Here is a 19,058-nt window from a genome sequence, read left to right as displayed (position 1 = left end):
CCCTGGGGGCTCTGAGTCTGTGGACTGCATCCACATGTCCTCTGCGGGAGACAGGCGAGTGCCCGCCCCTGCCAGGCCTCCTGGGAGCACCAGTGCCTCTGCCGGAGTCCAGTGCCCAGCTGCAGTGCCACAGAGAGAAGAACTCAGCTTGGGGTGAAGCGGCTGACCGCCCAGGCTCATCTTTTATCCACCAAACACTGAGAAGCCCGGCGGGCGAGGTCCCGGGGACCAATGTCTGGCCCTCCTGGAGACAGCATGGGTCTTGAGAAAGAGGTGCTTTTTGGCTCAAAGAACACATGTTCTGGCATCACAGGTAAACTCCAGCACCACAGTGAATTCAAGAAGAAAACTCGGGGCCAGGGCATAGCCTGATGGTAGAGTGCTCACCCCACACGCGCAGAGCCCCAGATTCAGTTCCTTGGTACCATATACTCAGAAAAGGCCGGAAGTGGTGCTGTGGCTCAAGTGGCACAGCACTAACCTTGAGAAAGCCCAAGGACAGTATCCAGGCCCCGAGTTCAAGCCCCAGGACAAGGGGGGGGAGGAGGTGGAGGAGGAGGACAACAACTCTGCTTACAGTGCAAGCACTCAGCCACAGTTTGAAAGCCCCCCCTCCCATAATCTCCAGCCGGCTACCACCCCCAGACAGACACACACACACTTCAGAGGGGGAGGTCAGGGACAGCGTTCCCTCCTTCTACTTCGAGGTATCTAAAAACCTATTTGTATGTTGGAGGGAAACAACAAGCTACCCTCATTGCTACTTCAAAATTTCTTACCTAACTTGAAAACATCACTTACCCTTCTAGCTTCCCACTTGGAATCTCTCCTCTAGCAAACGGGGAAAAAAAAAATCACCGTCATTAGGTATCTCATCTTCAGTGCATTTGCAGACAAGACCTCGTCTCCAGCATCAGGCTACACAAACTGCTCTGATAACCAGCCAGCAAGAGCTGTTAACCCACCACGAGAAAGGGCAACAAGTTGGAGAACAAGTTAAAGCCACCTGGCATGCGGCCAAACTTCAGGGTTTCAAAAGCAGAGGAGTATGTGCCTTTCTTCCCCGGGCCCTCAACTGCTGGCTGGCAGGGAGGACTCCGGGCCTCTGGCCCTTTCCTCTCCCTCTCTACAGGTGGCAGGGAGGACTCCGGGCCTCTGGCCCTTTCCTCTCCCTCTCTACAGGTGGCAGGGAGGACTCCGGGCCTCTAGCCCTTTTCTCTCCCTCTCTACAGTAGCAGGGAGGACTCCAGGCCGCCGGCCCTTTCCTCTTCCTCTCTACAGGTGGCAGGTGCAAGAAGCCTGGGGCTCTGTCCTGACACCAAACTCACCCTTGTGTCCAGACCACCAGCTGCAACTGGAAAAGAAATGACTGGTTTTCAAAACACAGACTGATTTCTGAAGCTGATGCAGGAGAGAAGCATGCTCCGGAGTCCAAAGCCCCAGAGCAAAGGCTGAGGGCCAGAAACCCAAAGCCGTGGGCTATGGCGGAAGAAGTTCCTGAGGCCCAGGGGACGGCGTCAGCCCGCGGAGGCTGGGTCCCAAGGCCACTGCCACAGGCCACCACCAGGCAGCTCAACCCCTCGTGCCTGAAGCAAGGGAATCCCCACACGCTCTGCCAAGAGAAAGGCTGACTGTTCCGAGAAGAACAGATCCCACGAGATGGTGAGGAGACTACGACGATCCACACCGTGGAATCAGCTGTTCACACCGCGGCCAGACCAGATCCCAGCAGGCCAGACCCACAGACCCACGAGAAAACACGCCTGAAAGGGACCCACTGTGCCAGCACACTCTCTTACCTTGAGGTGCCCACTGCAGACAGCTCCACTTCGTCCAACACTGTCACCAAAGAACCTGCACAGCTAACAGCACGGTTTCCACTAGAATCCATCCATCAAGCTACACCTCCGTCACTCTACCACACGATACCGCGGCGTCCTGGCCTGGCCTGCCCTACCGAGGCCCCGCGGCTGCTCCCCCACGGCCTACCACAAACACATCTCCAGGTGTCAGGCCTGTCACCCAATCCTCACTCATTGTTCTGGCCTACTAGTAAAGGCCAGGTTAATGTGATGACATCTTTGGCAGCTCGAATGAATCCCTGCGTAAGTGTTTCACTTGATCAGTCAGAAGTGACACCCGGCAGCTCTGCTCACTCACTGTGGGGACACAGCAGGAAGCTCTGGGTGACACCCATATTCCCACGAAGAGGGGTATCCTGGAGGGAGTGCCTTTAAAACCACAGGTGGAAACAACAGTCGGGTGACAGACTCATTGCCCAAACGACAATGGGTATGGTCAGAGGCCCTCCTAGCCCCAGCTCACACACCTGGAGAAAAACGCTGGTGGCTGTGACTTCCTCAGAACCAACTCAGTAGAAAGCAAAAACAGCGAGGGAGGGGGGAAAAGGAGCAGACAAGGTCTGCCGACAGCAGCACGAATTCTAAAAACCCTTTCAGACTTACCACTCTCGGCTTCTGCTGGTCCAGGGTGTGCAGGAAGGCTGTGTTGGGGTCCAGGGTACGTTCGGGGTCACTGGAGATATCATCCTCGGAGTCCTCGTAGGAGGAAGAGAAGCCCGTGGAAGAGGCAGAGGAAGAGGACAGCTTCCTGAGGGGCAGACTGCCCCCGGGGCTCCCCTGGGGCTCCTCCACGCCCGGGTCCTCCTGGGCACCCATGTCCGTGATGATGACGGCGGGGATGGCAGGGGCGCTGCAGCTGTCTCTCGGGGACGCCTTGTCCGGATCCTCAGGGTCGCTGTGATGGGCAGGACTCTCCCAAGTCCCCACAGACTGTGCCCCTGTGCTACACGTCCAGGCCGGGCCGGGGTCCTCCGTGGCGCCCAGCCAGGCCCTGGAACTCCGAGGCTGCGGGTCCGCTCTGTCCCCAGGAAGGCGCTGTGCTTCTCTCACATTGTTTTCCCAGCAGGGCAAAGGCTCCAGCACTCCGCCAGAAGGAATTCCTGCCGCCACCTCCTCAGGAACTGGCTGGGCCCCTCGGCTGCCCCCCAGCAAGCCCAGAGTCGGGGCTCCGCTTCCGGCCTTCCCAGAAGGGGCAGAGCCCGCGTCTCCAGGCGGCCTGGCCCGGGTCTGGGCCGGGGAGGGCGCTGGGCTTGGCACATTCACAGCTGTCCCCTCTGGCCTTTCTGGGGATCGGGGTCCTCTGGAGCCTGGCGCGCCACCATGCAGAGTCCCCCTCTCCAGCGCCCCCGGGGGCTCTTCTGCTGGGGCGGGGCTGGCGTCCTGGCCTGCCACCTGCCCCCTCCTCTCAAGCTGGCCAGGCTGCTCGGGCAGGGCGGGACGGGGCGGCCAAGGGGTGCCGGTGGGCGCCGCGGCGGCCTCCTGGCCGGCCATGGCTCCAGCCAGGCCCGAGGAGGACGCCCGGGGGCCCCCGGCTCCCCGGGCCGTGGGGGAGCCGCGGGGGCGGGCAGCGGGGGCCGCGCCCCCCTCCCTCCGCGCGGGCACCGCTGGCCCGGGCGGCTCCTCGTCCTCCGCGGGGCCGGCGCCCGGGCTGTCGGGGCTGGGCTCCCCCCAGGACCGGGCCCTGCGCTCCTGGCCGGGGGCGCCGGGGGCGGGCGCGCGGCCCGGGGGCTGGCTGCTGCTGCGCGCGGGGCGCGGGGAGGGCGAGCGCGCCCGGGCCGCCGCGCGCTGCGCCTGGATGTGCGCCTCGAACAGGCCCACGGTGCGGGTCACCCGCACGTGCTGCAGCTCCCGCCGCAGGGCCCGCAGCTTCCCCCGGGCCGCCTCGGGCGCGGGCCCCGGGGACGGCGGGCTGCCCGGCGGGCGTGCGGCCGGGCTCGGGCTGCCGGGGCCGCTCAGCCGGCGCCGGGCGCCGCGCCAGGCCACGGGGCTCGAGGGCTCCCCGGGCGGCCGCGCCGCGGCGGGCGGGAAGAGGAACCGGGAGCCCCGCCCGGGGCTGAAGACGGCGCCGGGGCTGAGCGCGGGCCCGGCCGGCGGCGAGGCCGCGGGGCCGCCGCCCGGGCGCTGCTCCGCGCTGCTCATGACCACCAGGCTACTGAGCGCGCAGCAGCACACGGCCATAGTACTGGGGCCGCGGCGCCCGCCCCGCCCCGCCGCCGCCGCCGCCCGCGGGGCCCCGCTCAGGACGCCCGGGGAGCGGCGCGGCCCGGGCCGGCGGGGGGCGCCGCGGGCGCGGACCCCGCCCGGAGCTCCATGGACGACCGCGGGACGCTGTGGAGACAGAGAAGCAGACGCGTCAGGACCCCGGCCCGGCCCCCCGGCCCCCGAGAAGCTGCGCCGGGCAGACGGCCGTCTGGGGCGGCCGGGACCCGCTGCCCCCTCCGCGCCCCGCCACCCCCGAAGCCCGGAGAGCCGGGCCTGGACCCGGGCGCCGACCCCGGGGTGCGGAGCGCGTGGGCCCGCGGGCGCCCGGGGGAGGCTCGGCAGCCCGGGCAGCGGGCCCAGGCCGGCGGGCACACCTGTCCACCTGCGCCCGGGGCCGCGAGCCGGCGTGCACGCCCGGACACCTGCGTCCGCGGCCGCCCGCGCAGGCCCGGCCGCGCTCGGGGGCTCCGGGTGCCCGCCCCGGCTCGGCAGCCTCCGCGCGGCCCAGCCAGGCCTCCGCGCTCCCCGCCGCCCGCGGACGCCCGCCCGGAAGGCGGCCGAGCGCCGCCCCAGCTCCTCCGCCGGGGAGGACGGGGGGGGGGGCGCAGGCGGCGGAGCCCGAGCCCGAGCTTACCCGCGAGGTCTCGGCTCCCGTCCCCGGCTACATTCCCGGGCGCAGGCTCCGAGCACAGGACGGCGGAAAAGTAGAGAAAAAAGCGCTGGAGCGCCCGGGGCGCGAGGGGAGCGGGGCGGGCGGCGGGGCCGGACGGGGACGGAGCGGGACGCAGGGGCTCGGCCGGGCGCCCGCACGCCGCCGCCTCGGCTCTGCCCCGGCCGCTCCGGGCTCCCACTAAGTAAGAAAAAAAAAAAAGCTGGGTGGGGAGGCGGGGAGGGGAGGGGAGGGGAGGGGAGGGAGGAGGCGGGGGCCGGGAGGAGCGCAGGAAGGAAGTCGCAGCCCGCCGGGTTGAGCTCAGCGGAACAAGTTTTTCTTTTCTTCTTCTTTTTTTGAACTCCGCTGCTCGGCGGACGCGGAGGGAAACGCTGAAGAAAGTTTCCATGGTCGGCTCCCCGCCGCGCGGACGCCCCCCCCCCTTCCTCCCTCCCCCCCTCCCCCCTCCCCCCGCGGGGAGGGCGCGCCCGCCCGGCTCCACGGGCTGCGGCGTCTGCAAACCCGGGGCGCGGAGCGGAGCCCAGCCGAGCTCCACGGCCCCGAGCGCGGGGCCCAGCCGAGCTCCACGGCCCCGAGCGCCACGGCCCGAGCTCGGGGCCCAGCCGAGCTCCACGGCCGGAGCGCGGGGGCCGAGCAGAGCGGCCTGGGGCGTCGCGTTGCGAAGCCCAAACGTGCAAATCCGCAGGCACCTGGCCGTGCAGGCTCCGCGCCGGGGACCGGATTTAGGGGCGGGCGGGGTCGCCCCGCGGGCGGGCGCGGGGCCGGGGCGGAGGCCGGGGTGGGGATCGGCGGGCCCGGGGCCGGGCTGTCCCGGGGCGCCCCGGCTCCGCGGCGGCTTGCTAGCGTGTGAACGCGCACCGTGCACGTTTTGCCCACACGTGCACACGCCGGGCGCGCACCCCGTGTTGTATTTAATTCTCAAGCGAGATCCTGAGAAGTGCGTGGTCCTGAGCAACGTCAGAAACCCTCACCCTCAGAAGAAGCGGGGGAGGAAGGCCAGAGGGACCTGGCGGGGACAGGTGACCTGGCGGGGACCCCCCCAGCTGAGGTGCTGCAGGTGACCTGGCGGGCTCCCCCCCCAGCTGGAGCGCTGCAGGTGACCTGCCAGGCACCCCCACAGTAGGGGCACTGCAGGTGACCTGGCGGGGACCCCCCCAGCTGAGGTGCTGCAGGTGACCTGGCGGGCTCCCCCCCCCAGCTGGAGCGCTGCAGGTGACCTGGCAGGCACCCCCACAGTAGGGGCACTGCAGGTGACCTGGTGGGGACAGGTGACTTGGCAGGGACCCCTCTCCCCCCCAGCCGGGGCGCTGCAAGTGTGCTTTGCATAGCTCACCACTCTTAAAACTACAGCATTTCGTGGAAGCAGGGCAAACACAGCTGCTGGGCTCGGGAGATTTGAAATCCAGAGTCAGCCTCAGACGTCCTGACAGCTGCAGCTGAGCTTTAGGTGGAAGGTTTGACTTTGCCCGTGACACACAGATCCCTTGCTCGCTTGTGTCGCCGTGCCTTGTGAGTGAGCAAAAGCAGCCTTCTCATGGCAAATGCAAACCGGGAACACGAGATCTGCTAGCCAGCGATTCCTGGGAGTCAGACCCTGGCAACTCTTCCCCCCACCCCCACAGACCCTCTTCTCCCGCTCACTGGGGCTGAATAAAAAGAGCCCAGAGTCTATGCAGGCTTTAGGGCAGTCTAAGAAAAGACACCAGCCCTGTCCCTGCCCCAGGTTTGGTTCCCTAGTGGCAAGAAAGAGAAACTGCCAGACCCCACCACACACACTGGAGTTGCGTCTGACCAGCTGTGTCCTCAGAGATGCCAACACCAGTGTCGAGAAGCAGCTAGAGAACCTAGTAGGGGGTACCTGGCCTCAAGAGCTCAGCTTCTGCCCCCGGAAAGCCTTGTGCAGGCCTCTCACCTTGCAGCCACGCTGCCACCAGCCTTCCCTAGCCGTGTGCCCAGCAAAGCAGGCCCAGGGAGCAGGCGGGGGTGTGTGCCCTGCAGACGCCAGTGCCGTCTTGGATGCAGGTGGGACCAGGTGATCATCTCACGAGTTTGAAAGGTGAGCTGCTGCTGAGAGCTGCAGGGGTTGAGAGAAAGAGGTCAAAGCTAATGCTTGGGAGCCAGCCTGGTGGGCCGGCGCTGTACAAGGGAATCTAGTAGCTTCCAGAATTGCAAAATTGTACAAATCTGGCAAAGCACCTGGTATTTTCCAGATACGCACTTAGGTGCATTATAAATATACATATTTGTCCTCTTCACAACTCTACCAGGGAGGGATTCCATGCCCCATCTTCTAGAAGAAGGATTGAAGTACAGAGTCCCCAGCCCTGAGCCCAGCAAGCTGGAGGAGTGGAGACAGTTCCACCCCCAGCTGCTTTTCCACACTGTGCAGGAGGAGGGCTGCCTCCCCAACAGAAGTGAAGGCCTGGAAACGAAGGCCGCTGGCTGGCTGGGACAAGGTTCAGCTCAAGCAGGTCTGCCACTGCCCCCCACCCCCCAGCAATGAGGCATGGAAGTCCTAGCCTCTCTCAGCCTCCAGGAACTGACAGCACGCCTGCTTGGACACTTGCTTTCAATGTCCTATTCAAAGTGCTAACCCGGGTCACAAGACAAATAAAAGAAGCCACAGACTATCCATACTGAAAATGAAAAAGTAAGATTGTCTTCATTTAAATAAGATGATTGTCTTCAGAAAATATTATGGTATCCATTTTTTAAAAGCTACTAGAAGTCATCAGTGACCTTTAGAAAAAGTGTTCTTTTTTCCCTAAGGTTGTCATGGGAAATGTACCACCTGATTAAAAACTAAATTTCTTTTTCCATCATTTTAGAGGCTGGCAATATGAGATTAAGATGTTAGGATTCCTTCCTTCTCACTTCCCTCCCTCCTTCCCTCCCTCCCCCCTTTCTCTTTCTTTTGGCTTTCCTTCCTTCCTCTCTCTTTCTTCCCTCCCTCCTTCCTTTCTTCCTTCTGTGCTAGAACTGAACCCAAGGCCTTAAAGATGTGATGAAATGGAGTGACCACTCCAGAATGACTGCTGTCTCCAGCGAAGCCTCTCTCTCCTTGCCCTAGACCATCTCCGCTCAGTACCTTCACGTGGTTTCCTGTCAGTACGTATCCATAGACCATTTTCTCTGTATTCTGTGTTGTAATCTGTTCTTCTTTGAAGGATGCTGGTGACATGATTTAGAGCCCCCTGTAGCGACTTCATTTAAACTTAATCCCGTAGTGGTAGCGGGCTCACCCACCAAGCACAAAGCTCTGGGTTCGATTCCTCTGTACCATATACACAGAAAAAGCCAGAAATGGCACGATGGCTCAAGCGGCAGAGCGCTAGCCTTGAGCCAAAAGTGTCCAAGGACAATGCCCAGGCCCTGAGTTCAAGCCCCAGTGTTTAAACTCAGGATGTAGGTGCTGTCCTGAGCTTTTTTGCTTAAGGATGGTGCTCTATCACTTATTTTTTTGCCACAGCTCCACTTTCAGTTCTTTTTTTTTTGGGGGGGGGTTGGTTATGGAGTTTGAACTCTGGGCCTGGACGCTGTCCCTGAGCTCTTCAGCTCAAGGCTAGCGCTCTACCCCTGGAGCCGCAGCCCCACTTCCAGTTTTCTGGTGGTTAATTGGAGATGAGAGTCTCACAGACTTTAGTGCTGGGCTGGCTTTGAACTGTGATCCTCAGATCTCAGCCTTCTGAGTAGCTAGGATTACAGGGGTGAGCCACCAGCGCTGACTCCTTAGTTACCATTTTAAAGACGTGTTTCAAAGTATGGTCAGATTCTGAGGTACTAGGGCTCCAATGTCTATCTTATAATTCACCCATAGCGGTGAGGTTACAGGATACAAAACCCACGTGCCCAAATTAATTGTATGCTAATGTACTCACAGAATAAGAAAAACTTGAAATAACACCTTTATCATACATTGAAATGCTTGGGAATAAATAGGAAAACTACAAAGAATTACCAAGAGAATAGACGACCTGAAGAAGTGGAGCTGTTGCTGTATCCGTGCACCCTAAGGCTCAGGTCTTCCCCACCCACCGACCCACCGAGCCAGTGGAATCACTCCATTCCCGTGGGTTTTCATTGTCTTTTGTTTTTTGTTTTTTACTTTATAAGCATCGTACTGAAATATAAAGGATCTAAACCAGTCAGAAACAGCTTAATGAGTGGAAGACCTCTTATAAATGCCTGGAGGGGCTGTGAACCTTCAGCAATCAAGGCTGGGCGGTGCTGGGCACGGTGGCTCAAGCCTGTCATTTTAATGGCTTGGGAAATGGAGACCAGAGGATCCGGGTTCAAGGTCAGTGCAGGCAGAAGGAGGCAGGACACTCCGCTTCTCCAGCAGCAGGACGCGCAGGGCTGGGAAGGCACAGGGCTTGCTGGCTTCTCCACAAAGAGCAGCTGTGCAGCCCACAGCCTGAGCATGAAGGAAGGCCCAACCTCCACGGAACCTCTCCAGATGACTCAAGAGGGCAGACAACCCCTGGCGTGGAATTCACATGAAGTAGATCCACAATGGGAGAGTCAGCGTTGACAGAGAGGCAGAAAAGTAGAAGAAAAGGAAATGGGTTTGTTGTTGTTGTTGTTTGTTTTGTGGGGTTTTGGCCAGTCCCGTGCTTGGGTTCAGGGCCTGAGCACTGTCCTTGAGCTTTCTCAAGGCTAAAGCTCTACCCTCGGCCCACAGCACCACTTCCAGTTTTTTCTCTGTATGTGGTACTGAGGAATCTGACCTGGGTCTTCCTGCAGTCTACCACTGGGCCAAACTCCCGGCCCCAAGGAAATGTTTTTGTCAGATGATGGCAAAAACAGTTGAATGTCCATGTGCAAAAAAGAAACGCAGGGCATACATTGTGTCTTATACAAAATAACTTAAAAATAGCGCATAGGTCAAACGGAAAAGCAGAAAACTGTGTAAGAAAACACAGGAGGAGCTGGGTGTGGCGGTTCACGAGTGTAATCCTAGCTACTTGGGAGGTCGAAGTGGTCAGATCATGGTACATGGTGAGCCCAGGCCGAGAATTTCTTCAGACCCCTTCTCAACCCATGGCTGGGTGCACAGTTGTTCTAAACTGCCTGGGAGGGGGGATTGGGCGGAGTGTGGGAGGACTGGGGGGAGTGTGGGAGGTCTGTGGAGGAGCACCGTGGTGAGCCAGCCCAGGCAGGGACGCCTGAGAGGCTGCACCACCACGGAGGGGAGGTGGACACAGTGCCCGCTCAAGGCCCAGCGATGATGGAAACCTAGCAGCAGATCACGACCAGACGCACTGGGGCCTGGATGGAAGGCTCATGCGGTGGAATGCCAGTCTAGGAAGTACAGTGGACACCAACTTCAATCCTTAACACAGAAAGAAAGAGAAATGGAGGGAGGGAGCAAGCAGGGAAGGAAGGAAGGAGGGAGGGAGGGAGGGAGGGAGGGAGGGAGGGAGGGAGGGAAGGAAGGAAAAACAAGAAAGAGGAAAAGAAAGCACAAAAGAAAAGAGAAAAGGGAAAATCTCTGCGATCATGATCGAATCATGATCATGACGAATATGTCTTAGACACAACCCTAAAACTGCACTACATCAAAGTTTAAAAACTCAAAACTGTAGAAGCTGGCAGAGTGGACCACTTGTATTCAGAGCTCTCAGGAGACTCGAGGACCAGATCCTCCCGGGCTGTGTAGCAAGTCCTGTCTCAAACAGCACAAAGAGCATGGAAAAAAAGCGAAAGGGGGCGGGGGCTGGGCTCAGTTGGATGGAGCACTGGCCAGACAGCAAAGCACGCTGGGCTCGGCTTCAGCCCTGGGGGTGGCATGGCGAGAGCCACAGAGTGGGAGAACACGCACATAATGTCCCTCGCAGCTTTACAGTTCTGCCTGGATCAACCAGAACGTCGGAAGCACCTCAAATGTCTATCGAGAAGTGAGTGGACGAAGAACTTGTGGTGGTGTGACTTCCATATAATTTTAGAATTGCGTGCGTCAATGAAAAGAAATGAACCACTGAGCCTAAGAAAAGGGCTGAAGTTCAAACCAGCTGGGGGCACATCCGTCAGTGGCTCCCACCTGTAACCCTTGCTACCCAGGAGCTGAGGGTTGGAGGGTCAAGGCTGAGTCTGCCTGGGCACAAAAGCCTGTAGGATTCCAGCTCTAGTGAACCAGCAAAAAGCTGGGCTGGAGATGTGACCCAGGTAGTAGAGGATCAGCCATACGAAAGCCTCCACTTCAAGTCTTGATACCAGCAGGCATAGGTGCAGACCTGGGTTCTCTCCCCCTCTCCCTCCCTCTCACCCCCCACACACGTAGCTGAGCTGAATGAAAGAAGCACACCAAAAATTACTTTCTGTATGATTTCCTCTAAGGAACAAAAGGCGCATGGTAGCCTTAATATGTGGCTCTTAGATCCAAACAGTACAAGAGTGATGACTCAATATTTGCGTACCCAGTGCTATGGACATGGTATTGGAAATATAAACACAACTACATAGAGACATAAAAGTTTATGACTCTATAGACATAATGTTTTATTACATAGATTAATATGTATCTATGACATACAAACCCTCAGCCTAATTTTAATTATGTTCTAAAATCCAAGTGCCAGATTGTATATAGAGATTCCCTTCTTGAATACTTGTTTGTTAAAAACATCATTGAAAATATGATGTAAAAATCAATGTTAATTCCTTAATTTTAAAAAAAGGAAACTCTAGAAAACAAACTATGGTAACAGGAAGTGGATTTGTGGCTGGATGGAACTGGGGGGCCCAGGGAAGGGAAGAGGTCACCTTGGGAGGGGGTGAAGATGAGTTCACATGACCGCATGCGCGTGTGCGTGTGTGAAAACTTCCCAATTACAACATGTCAAATACGTGCCAATGATGTAAGTCATCACTTTATAAAAACAGTTTGAAGCCAGCAATCGAGCACGTCACTGTGCAGAAGGACGGAGTCTACAGCCAGGATTGCCAGGAGAGGGGCTGCTCTGCCTGCACCCCGAGGCGGGGCCAGGGCGCCCCCAGCCTTCCCTCCCCACCCCCTCCCCACAGACCCTGCTGTGCCAGGCCTGGGGGGGGGACCCTCCCTGTGCTGCCTGCCGGGCTCCCACTGCTGTACAGTGGGGCAGAGGGGTGGGAGGCTCCCGTGGGCCTGCCAAGCGGCTTCTCTCCGCTCCGCAGTCTCATAACCTCTCAACAGCGATGCCCATATTCAGACACACTCAGCTGCCAGTTGGCAGCCCGAGTGCCCCTCCATGGGAGTCCTGGCCTGCTCCCCGCGCCCAAGCTAAACAGCCAGGCCGGCCACAGGCTGCTGCCCTCTGCACCGGTGGGTTGGGCACGGAGTGGGACCGTGACCCTGGTTCCTTCTCACAGAAGCCATGACAATGATGGGAGGAAAACTTGTGCTCAGAAGCCTGGGAGCTGGAAGAGAGAAGCAAGAGCTGGAGCCAGCGAAGGGCGCCTGGGTGTGTGTGTGTGTGTGTGTGTGTGTGTGTGTGAGGCCCGCAGGCCTTGCAGCTCTGAGCACCCAGGCACAAGCTCCCCCAGGCTCAGCTCTGACCCCCTAGCCTGGGAGAGGAGCCAGCTGGGGCCCACCTGCTAGGCCCTTGGCGATTTCCCGATTTAGAGAAGCAAATGGCTGGAATTGTGGCTCAAGTGGTAGAGCACCAGCTGTGAGCAAGAATACTCGGCCTAGCAAGCGTACCCGGCTCTAAGTTCAGGTGCTGGCACAAAACAGGAGAGGCGCAGATGCTTTTTGCTGTGGTCTGAGCTCACCCTGCAGTGGGACGCCAGGCAGACTTCACAAGCCTGCCGGCTGCGCATGGAGGTGGGCTCAGAGAGGCCTGTGCCCACAGCCCGATGCCAGGACCCTCCCTGGCTGAGCAGGGCGGGGTCTGCCTCCATCTCTCCCATGGACTTGACTTGGACTCAGGACCATGGCAGAGAGGTCAAGGAGCTGAGCAGGGGCTGAGTCCCCTCAGTGGCCTGGCCGCTCCTGCGTAGAGCTCCCACAGAAAGCCACAGTGTCCTCCGCTGACGTCCCTCTCCAAGTTCAAATGACCCGTTAGAGCCCAAGAGGCCTCTCACTGCCTCTCAGGACGAGATGTTCATCTCGATCTGCATCTCTTACCTTCCCGAGGGGAACCATAGAAATGCCTGGGAGCACGGCCTAGTGGTAGCGTGCTTGCCTAGCATGCATGAAGACCCGGGTTCAATTCCTCAGTACCACATACACAGAAAAAGCTGGAAGTGGTGCTGAGGCTCAGGTGGTAGAGCTCTAGCCTTGAGAAAGTCCAAGGACAGCGCTCAGGCCCTGAGTTCAAGCCCAGGACTGGCAAAAAAAGAAAGACCACTTGGGTTAGTGCTCGAGGCCTCAGCCCAGCCCAGCCCAGCTCTCCTCCTCACTTAGATATCCGCCTCCTGAACAGCTAGGATTATAGGCACTCAGCTTGATCCTTACTTTTTAAATCATTGACTGTTTTGGGGTAGCATATTCCCAGAACGTGGAAGGTTGAGGCAGTGGACTGGGCTACCCAGTGAGAAGACAGGTTTCTCCATACACAGTCAGTCATGCTCTTTCCTTGCTCTGTCCCCAGTCCTAGTTAGACCCCTTCCTGAGCACACTATGATAACAGATCTTCCCTCCCTCCCTCCCTCCCTCCCTCCCTCTCTCCCTCCTTCCTTCAATATGGTCATGTGCTCTGGAAATATTTCTGCAGCAAAGCCTAAGGTACTTTCAGGTGGATCCATTTTCCGGTGGACAGGGAAGCAGGGACCTCATTTCAAATGCTTTCCAACCTTAGCACACTCCCTCGCTGGATGGCTCGCTGCAAATCCTACTCAAGCAACCGTCTGAGGCTGGGTCTGCGGCCAAGGCCCTGTCTAGAAGCAACACGAACTGGTAACAGCTGGGCTGAAAAGATGTGATTACTGTTCACCTCAAAATGTGACGACTGAAACCTGGATGGCATCGGCTGCAGTGGCAGAACTTCATTTTGGTGCAGAGTGACCCGCTGTCAGAGGATGGCAGGAGCGCGAGCGTGGGGAGTCTGGGTGGGACTGGAAGACTGTCCCGTGTTTCTTAGGTTTGTTTGGGGTGTTTGGGCTGAGCTGGGCTGGAACCCAGGGCCTGCTGAGCAGACTGTCGCTGCGTCCGTATAAGCAGCCTCCGTGTAAACTACAGGGGCTGCTCAGCAGACGCCCGGTGCCCTTCTCGGGATCTCTGGGCCCTGTGACACCCAGGGCCCCTGTAGGACAAAACCAAGAGCAGGCGTGTCTGGCGAGAGGCACAGGCACCACCTCAGTGGTCCCGGTTGGTGGTGGCCTTGAACTCGGAGGTCTCGGGAGGAAAGCCTCCGCGCCCCTCTGGCTCCATCACATATGGATTCAGGACCGGAAAGGAATGTGAAGTGTGAGCCGGAGCCGTCGAGCCGCAGAGGCTCCCAACGGGTCCCCCGCAGTCTTCTGCTTTCTCTAGCAGGAAGGGGAGTTTTCCTCACCCCAGTTCTTCTGTTCCTTACAAGGATGGCAGCAGGAGGCAGTGGGGGCCACTGTTTAATTTACGAGCACCATTTTAGCTTCTGGGATTACTATTAATGCCACTCCTTCACTCATCCAGCCATTGTGGCTTGTCCAGGCAGCAGGAGGTGGGTGGGAGGGGAAGGAAATGGAGAGAGATTGTACTGATCTTCACAGTGCCCACGGACTGGGAGTCAAGCTTAAAAGGAGCTGTAATTCAGTAAGAGCTGCGGTGTTCTGTCTTAGAGTATCCAAGAGTTACAGCACTGGGCTGGCCTTGGGCTACAAGAAAAGGTGGGAAGGTGTCAGGAGAAGGTGCTGTTCACTGGACTCTGAAGGGCAATTAGGAGTTTCCTAGGCAAAGGAGAAAGAGCTGTCTAGACAGGGGCACAGATGGAAAATGGGGACAGGAGCCCTCTGTGTCCATCTCCTGGAAGCTGAGGGGTCAGGGCACACGCCTGGCAGACAGGCCACCATTGCCTACTGCATGGCCGTACTGGAGAAGGGGAGCCTCAGTGTCTGAGAGGAGGAATCCTGAGGTTCTGGGGAGTCGTCTGGCTCCAGAGAGGGAGCCAGAGCTTGAACCATGTCCAAACAAGGACAGCGTAAAAGCGTGGTGGGTGTCAGAGGTCTGGGAGGCCAAGGGCCTGAACTCTCTCCATCATTTCATCCTCTCACACAGGTAGAGCCCTGGAAAAGCGTCCGGGGACACAGGCTGAGCCCCAGCTCTCCTGAGTGGTGTCCTGCAGCCATGGACACCCCCCTTCCTAATCTGCAAGCCGAGTGAGCACTGGGCCTCCGGGTGCCCTGGGGTTCCAGGGCACTGAGGCATGAGAGAAACACTCACATATCCTGACATACTGGAGCCTGGCCAGGGCCCACTGTGGGCAGCGACCCTCACGTGTGGGCAGGCTGGAAAAGTCAAAAGTGTGTGTGTGTATGTGTGTGTGTGTGCGCAGGTATACATTACACACACACGTATGTATAAATGTGTAACACATCGTGTGTATTTACATGTGCATGTGTTGTGTGCACACATGCACACATGCATGTATAAATGTGTAGCGCATCGTGTGTGTTTACACATGCATGTGTTGTGTGCACACATGCACACATGTATGTATAAATGTGTAGCGCATCGTGTGTGTTTACACATGCATGTGTTGTGTGCACACATGCACACATGCATGTATAAATGTGTAGCGCATCGTGTGTGTTTACACGTGCATGTGTTGTGTGCACACATGCACACATGCATGTATAAATGTGTAGCGCATCGTGTGTGTTTACACGTGCATGTGTTGTGTGCACACATGCATACATGCATGTATAAATGTGTAGCGCATCGTGTGTGTTTACACGTGCATGTGTTGTGTGCACACATGCATACATGCATGTATAAATATGTAGCACATCGTGTGTGTTTACACGTGCATGTGTTGCGTGCACACACACGTATGTACAAATATATAACACATCGTGCATGTTTACATATGCACACACACGAAAGTGAAATTCTGCCTATAACAAGACAGTCAGTCATTCACTCGTCTCCAAAGGCTCTGCGTACAGTGAGGGCATTGGAAAGGATGGCTGCTAAGCCTCGTGGCTGAAATGGTCTACGAAACACTAGCCAGCAAACACTGCCTCCTGTCTTCTTGTTTTTGCATTATAAACACTAAATAGAAATAATTCATGCTTCCTAACACTTACGATGAGCAATGAGATGTTACTTTAAAGAACAACTTTATTTCATGAAGTAGTTATGTTAATTTTTCAATAATTTTTATTGATAATAGAATAGCTTATTATTGATAACCAATGTTAGTTTAATATTAACTAAACTCATATAATCTTTAATGTGGATGAAATTCAGCAGTGTGCTGTGTTCAAGGAACAGTACTGTAACTCAGGCACTCATTCCCTTCCTCCACTCATCCACTCACCCTCTCCCGCTCCCCCTACCTCTCCTCCCTCCCCTTCCCATCCACACTCCCACCTTCACTAGCCTACTCACCCCCTGGCTCACCCATCCAAGCACCCACCCATCCACCCACCAACCCACCTACTCACCCACTCATGCGTCTACCCATCCGCCCAACCACTCATGCATCCACACACCCATCTACCCATTCACCCACCCATCTTCCCATCCATCCATCCATCCAGCCACCCATCCACCCATCCACCAACCTATCCACTCACCCAACCACCCAACCACTCACCCATCCACTCACCCACTCACCCATCCACCTAACTACTCAACCACCCACCCATCCACTCACTCATCCATCCACCCAATCACCCACCCATCCACCCACCCATCTACCCACTCACTCACCCATCCACTCACCCACCCACCCATCCACCCAACCACCGACCTATCCATCCATACACCCACCCATCCATCCATTCACCCAACCACCAACCTATCCACTCATCCATCCACCCACTCACCCATCTACCCAACCATCTACCCATCCACTCATCTATCCACTCACCCACTCATCCATCCACCCAACCATCAACCCATCCACCCAACCACTCACCCATCCATCCACCTAACCACCCACTCACCCACCCATCTACCCATCTACCCACTCACTCACCCATCCACCCAACCACCCACCCATCCACTCACCCACTCATCAATCCACCCAACCACTCATCCATCCACTGACCTACTCATCCACCCATCCACCTACCCATTCATCCATCCACCCAACCACCCAACCCCGCCATCCATCCACTCATCTGTCTACACAGCCACCTACCCATCCACTCATCCACTCATCCATCCATCCACCCAACCATCCACCTACCAATTCATCCACCACCCACCCACCCACCCACCCATATATCTATCTACTCAAACACTTGTCCATCCACCCACCTACCTAACCACTACTTTCCCCCCCTCTCTTTTGCATGTACCTATCCTCCCTTCCACTTCCCATCCACCCATCTGCCTACCCAACCACTTGTCTGTCCATACACTGTCCACACGCCATCTCTCCCATCTACCCTACCACCCATCTTCCCAACTGCCCACCTACCCACCTACCCATGCTCACATTTATCTACCCACCATCACCCTTCCAGGTACTTATTCATATGGACAGTATTTAACGGCTCCAATTGTGTGCTGAATTACTGGTGGCCAGTGAAGCTGTGACAAGGTGTCATTAAGAGAATACGGACTTTGGAGCTAGGACTCTGGACTCACCTGTAACTTTGGCTTCTTCACAGCTTTGGGCCAAGCCTTTAACTTCTCTAAGATTTCATTCTGAACCTCTGAGTGGTTTTATTACTGGAACACAAAGCTCACCAATTTATTACCCCACCCTTAAAGGAAAGGTATTCTCCAGGGTACCCCAGCATGGGCAAGTTCATTTTTTATTATAAGTTCCTTAAATGTATACAGACATGGGATGGTGGGTCAACACCGTGTTATAAGGAGTCGAATGTAACTACAAAACCAAAGCAATGTTTGAGATACAAATCTCCCTCTGCCTGTCACTTCCACAGACAAATAGCCCTCAAAGCTCATTTGGTCAGCAGCCAGCCGGAGCCACATTTTCCCGCCTGCCTCCGCAGTGTGTCCTCAGTGTGACCACTGGCAGGGGTCCACGGAGCTGGGTGAGTCACCATGGCTGGCATGGCCAGGCAGAGGTGTTGAGGTGGAGAAGGAGTTCGGGGTGGATGCCCGCCTGCTGTTCAGGGGCCTCACTTCCATCCCCAGCGTGTGAACAAGCAAGTAGATACAGAAGCAGCGAGCCGTGGTGGAGGCTGTCCTTGCGTGGTGTCTTTCGCTCCACGCTGTTGCAGTGTGGAGTGCTGTGTTGGTGCTGGCCGTGTCCCCTCCCCTGGGGAGCAGGCAGGGGAAGCTGCCATCTTCAGTTGGGACACGTTGTGTGCTGCAGCCACCCTTCCTTCCATTCTCCCCAGATCCCCAGCCAGTGGGAAAGTGGTTTGGCAAGAAAAGATGCAAGTTAATGGATACTATTTCAATTTTTAAAAGCTGGATGTGTGGCTCCAGGGAGTGAACACCAACCTTGCTCTCCTGGTGCCAGGGAATGCTCAAGGCTCTGAGTTCAAGTCCCAGCGCGCGCATGTGCGCGCGCGCGCGCGCGCGCGCACACACACACACACACACACACACACAGTATAATGCGGGCAGAAGGCCTCAAAGCAGCTAGCTGACCAATGTATCCAAGATACACCACTACAGAGACGTGTGCGAGCTCAAGCCTGCCTCTGTCCATTCTGCTCCTCCTGCTGCTGCCAGCAGGGCTCGAGACACTCAGAGCTGAAGCCCTCAGTCCATTTGTGAATGCGTCTCCCAAGGGATGGACACGGGAGGGCCCTGGGCTGCAGGCCGTTCCCAAGGGGGTGTCTGGGAGACCTTGGCAGCCCAGCCACCGCCTAGGGAAGGGATCTGAATTCCAACACAGCTGGGACTGGATGAGCCCAGGAAGGGGTACGCTTACGCAGTGACAAGTGACAACATGGAAATGATAGGGAGAGTAAACGAGGCCATGACATCATTCAGTCAGTGTCCTCGAGGGGCCAGCACACTGGAAGCACATGATTAGAAAATATTCGTTATATGAACATTTCGTATATATTAATTATGCAGTATAAGTAAATACACCACAAAAATAAAGATCTGTATCCGTGAGCCCAAGTTTTGTTTGTGATCATCCGGCGATACACCTTATCTGATGTCCTCCAGGTAGATGGAGAAGGCTGAGAAATTCATAAAACCTTCCTGGCTCAGACTGGCCTGCGGTGACTGAAGTCCCTTGGGACCCAAGGACACATGGTTGAGT

The 19,058-nt window shown here is 57.1% G+C and overlaps 1 protein-coding gene across 1 annotated transcript in view; it reads right to left on the bottom strand.

The window, feature by feature from the left end:
- Nucleotides 1-4,040, bottom strand: part of Itpkb (inositol-trisphosphate 3-kinase B) — a 74,973-nt gene extending 70,933 nt beyond the window's left edge. Inside the window, exon 1 of the mRNA XM_090341559.1 lies at nt 2,466-4,040. Within this exon, the coding sequence (XP_090197685.1) occupies nt 2,466-4,040 (1,575 nt within the window). The remainder of the gene's footprint in view (nt 1-2,465) is intronic.
- Between the last annotated feature and the right edge of the window lie 15,018 nt (nt 4,041-19,058).

This window comes from Megascapheus bottae, chromosome 10, assembly GCF_031878675.1.
Source record: "Megascapheus bottae isolate mThoBot1 chromosome 10, mThoBot2.hap1, whole genome shotgun sequence".
Taxonomy (NCBI): domain Eukaryota; kingdom Metazoa; phylum Chordata; class Mammalia; order Rodentia; family Geomyidae; genus Megascapheus; species Megascapheus bottae.
The sequence above is the reverse complement of the archived record's forward strand: the minus strand, read 5'-3'. Positions and strand labels throughout refer to the sequence as shown.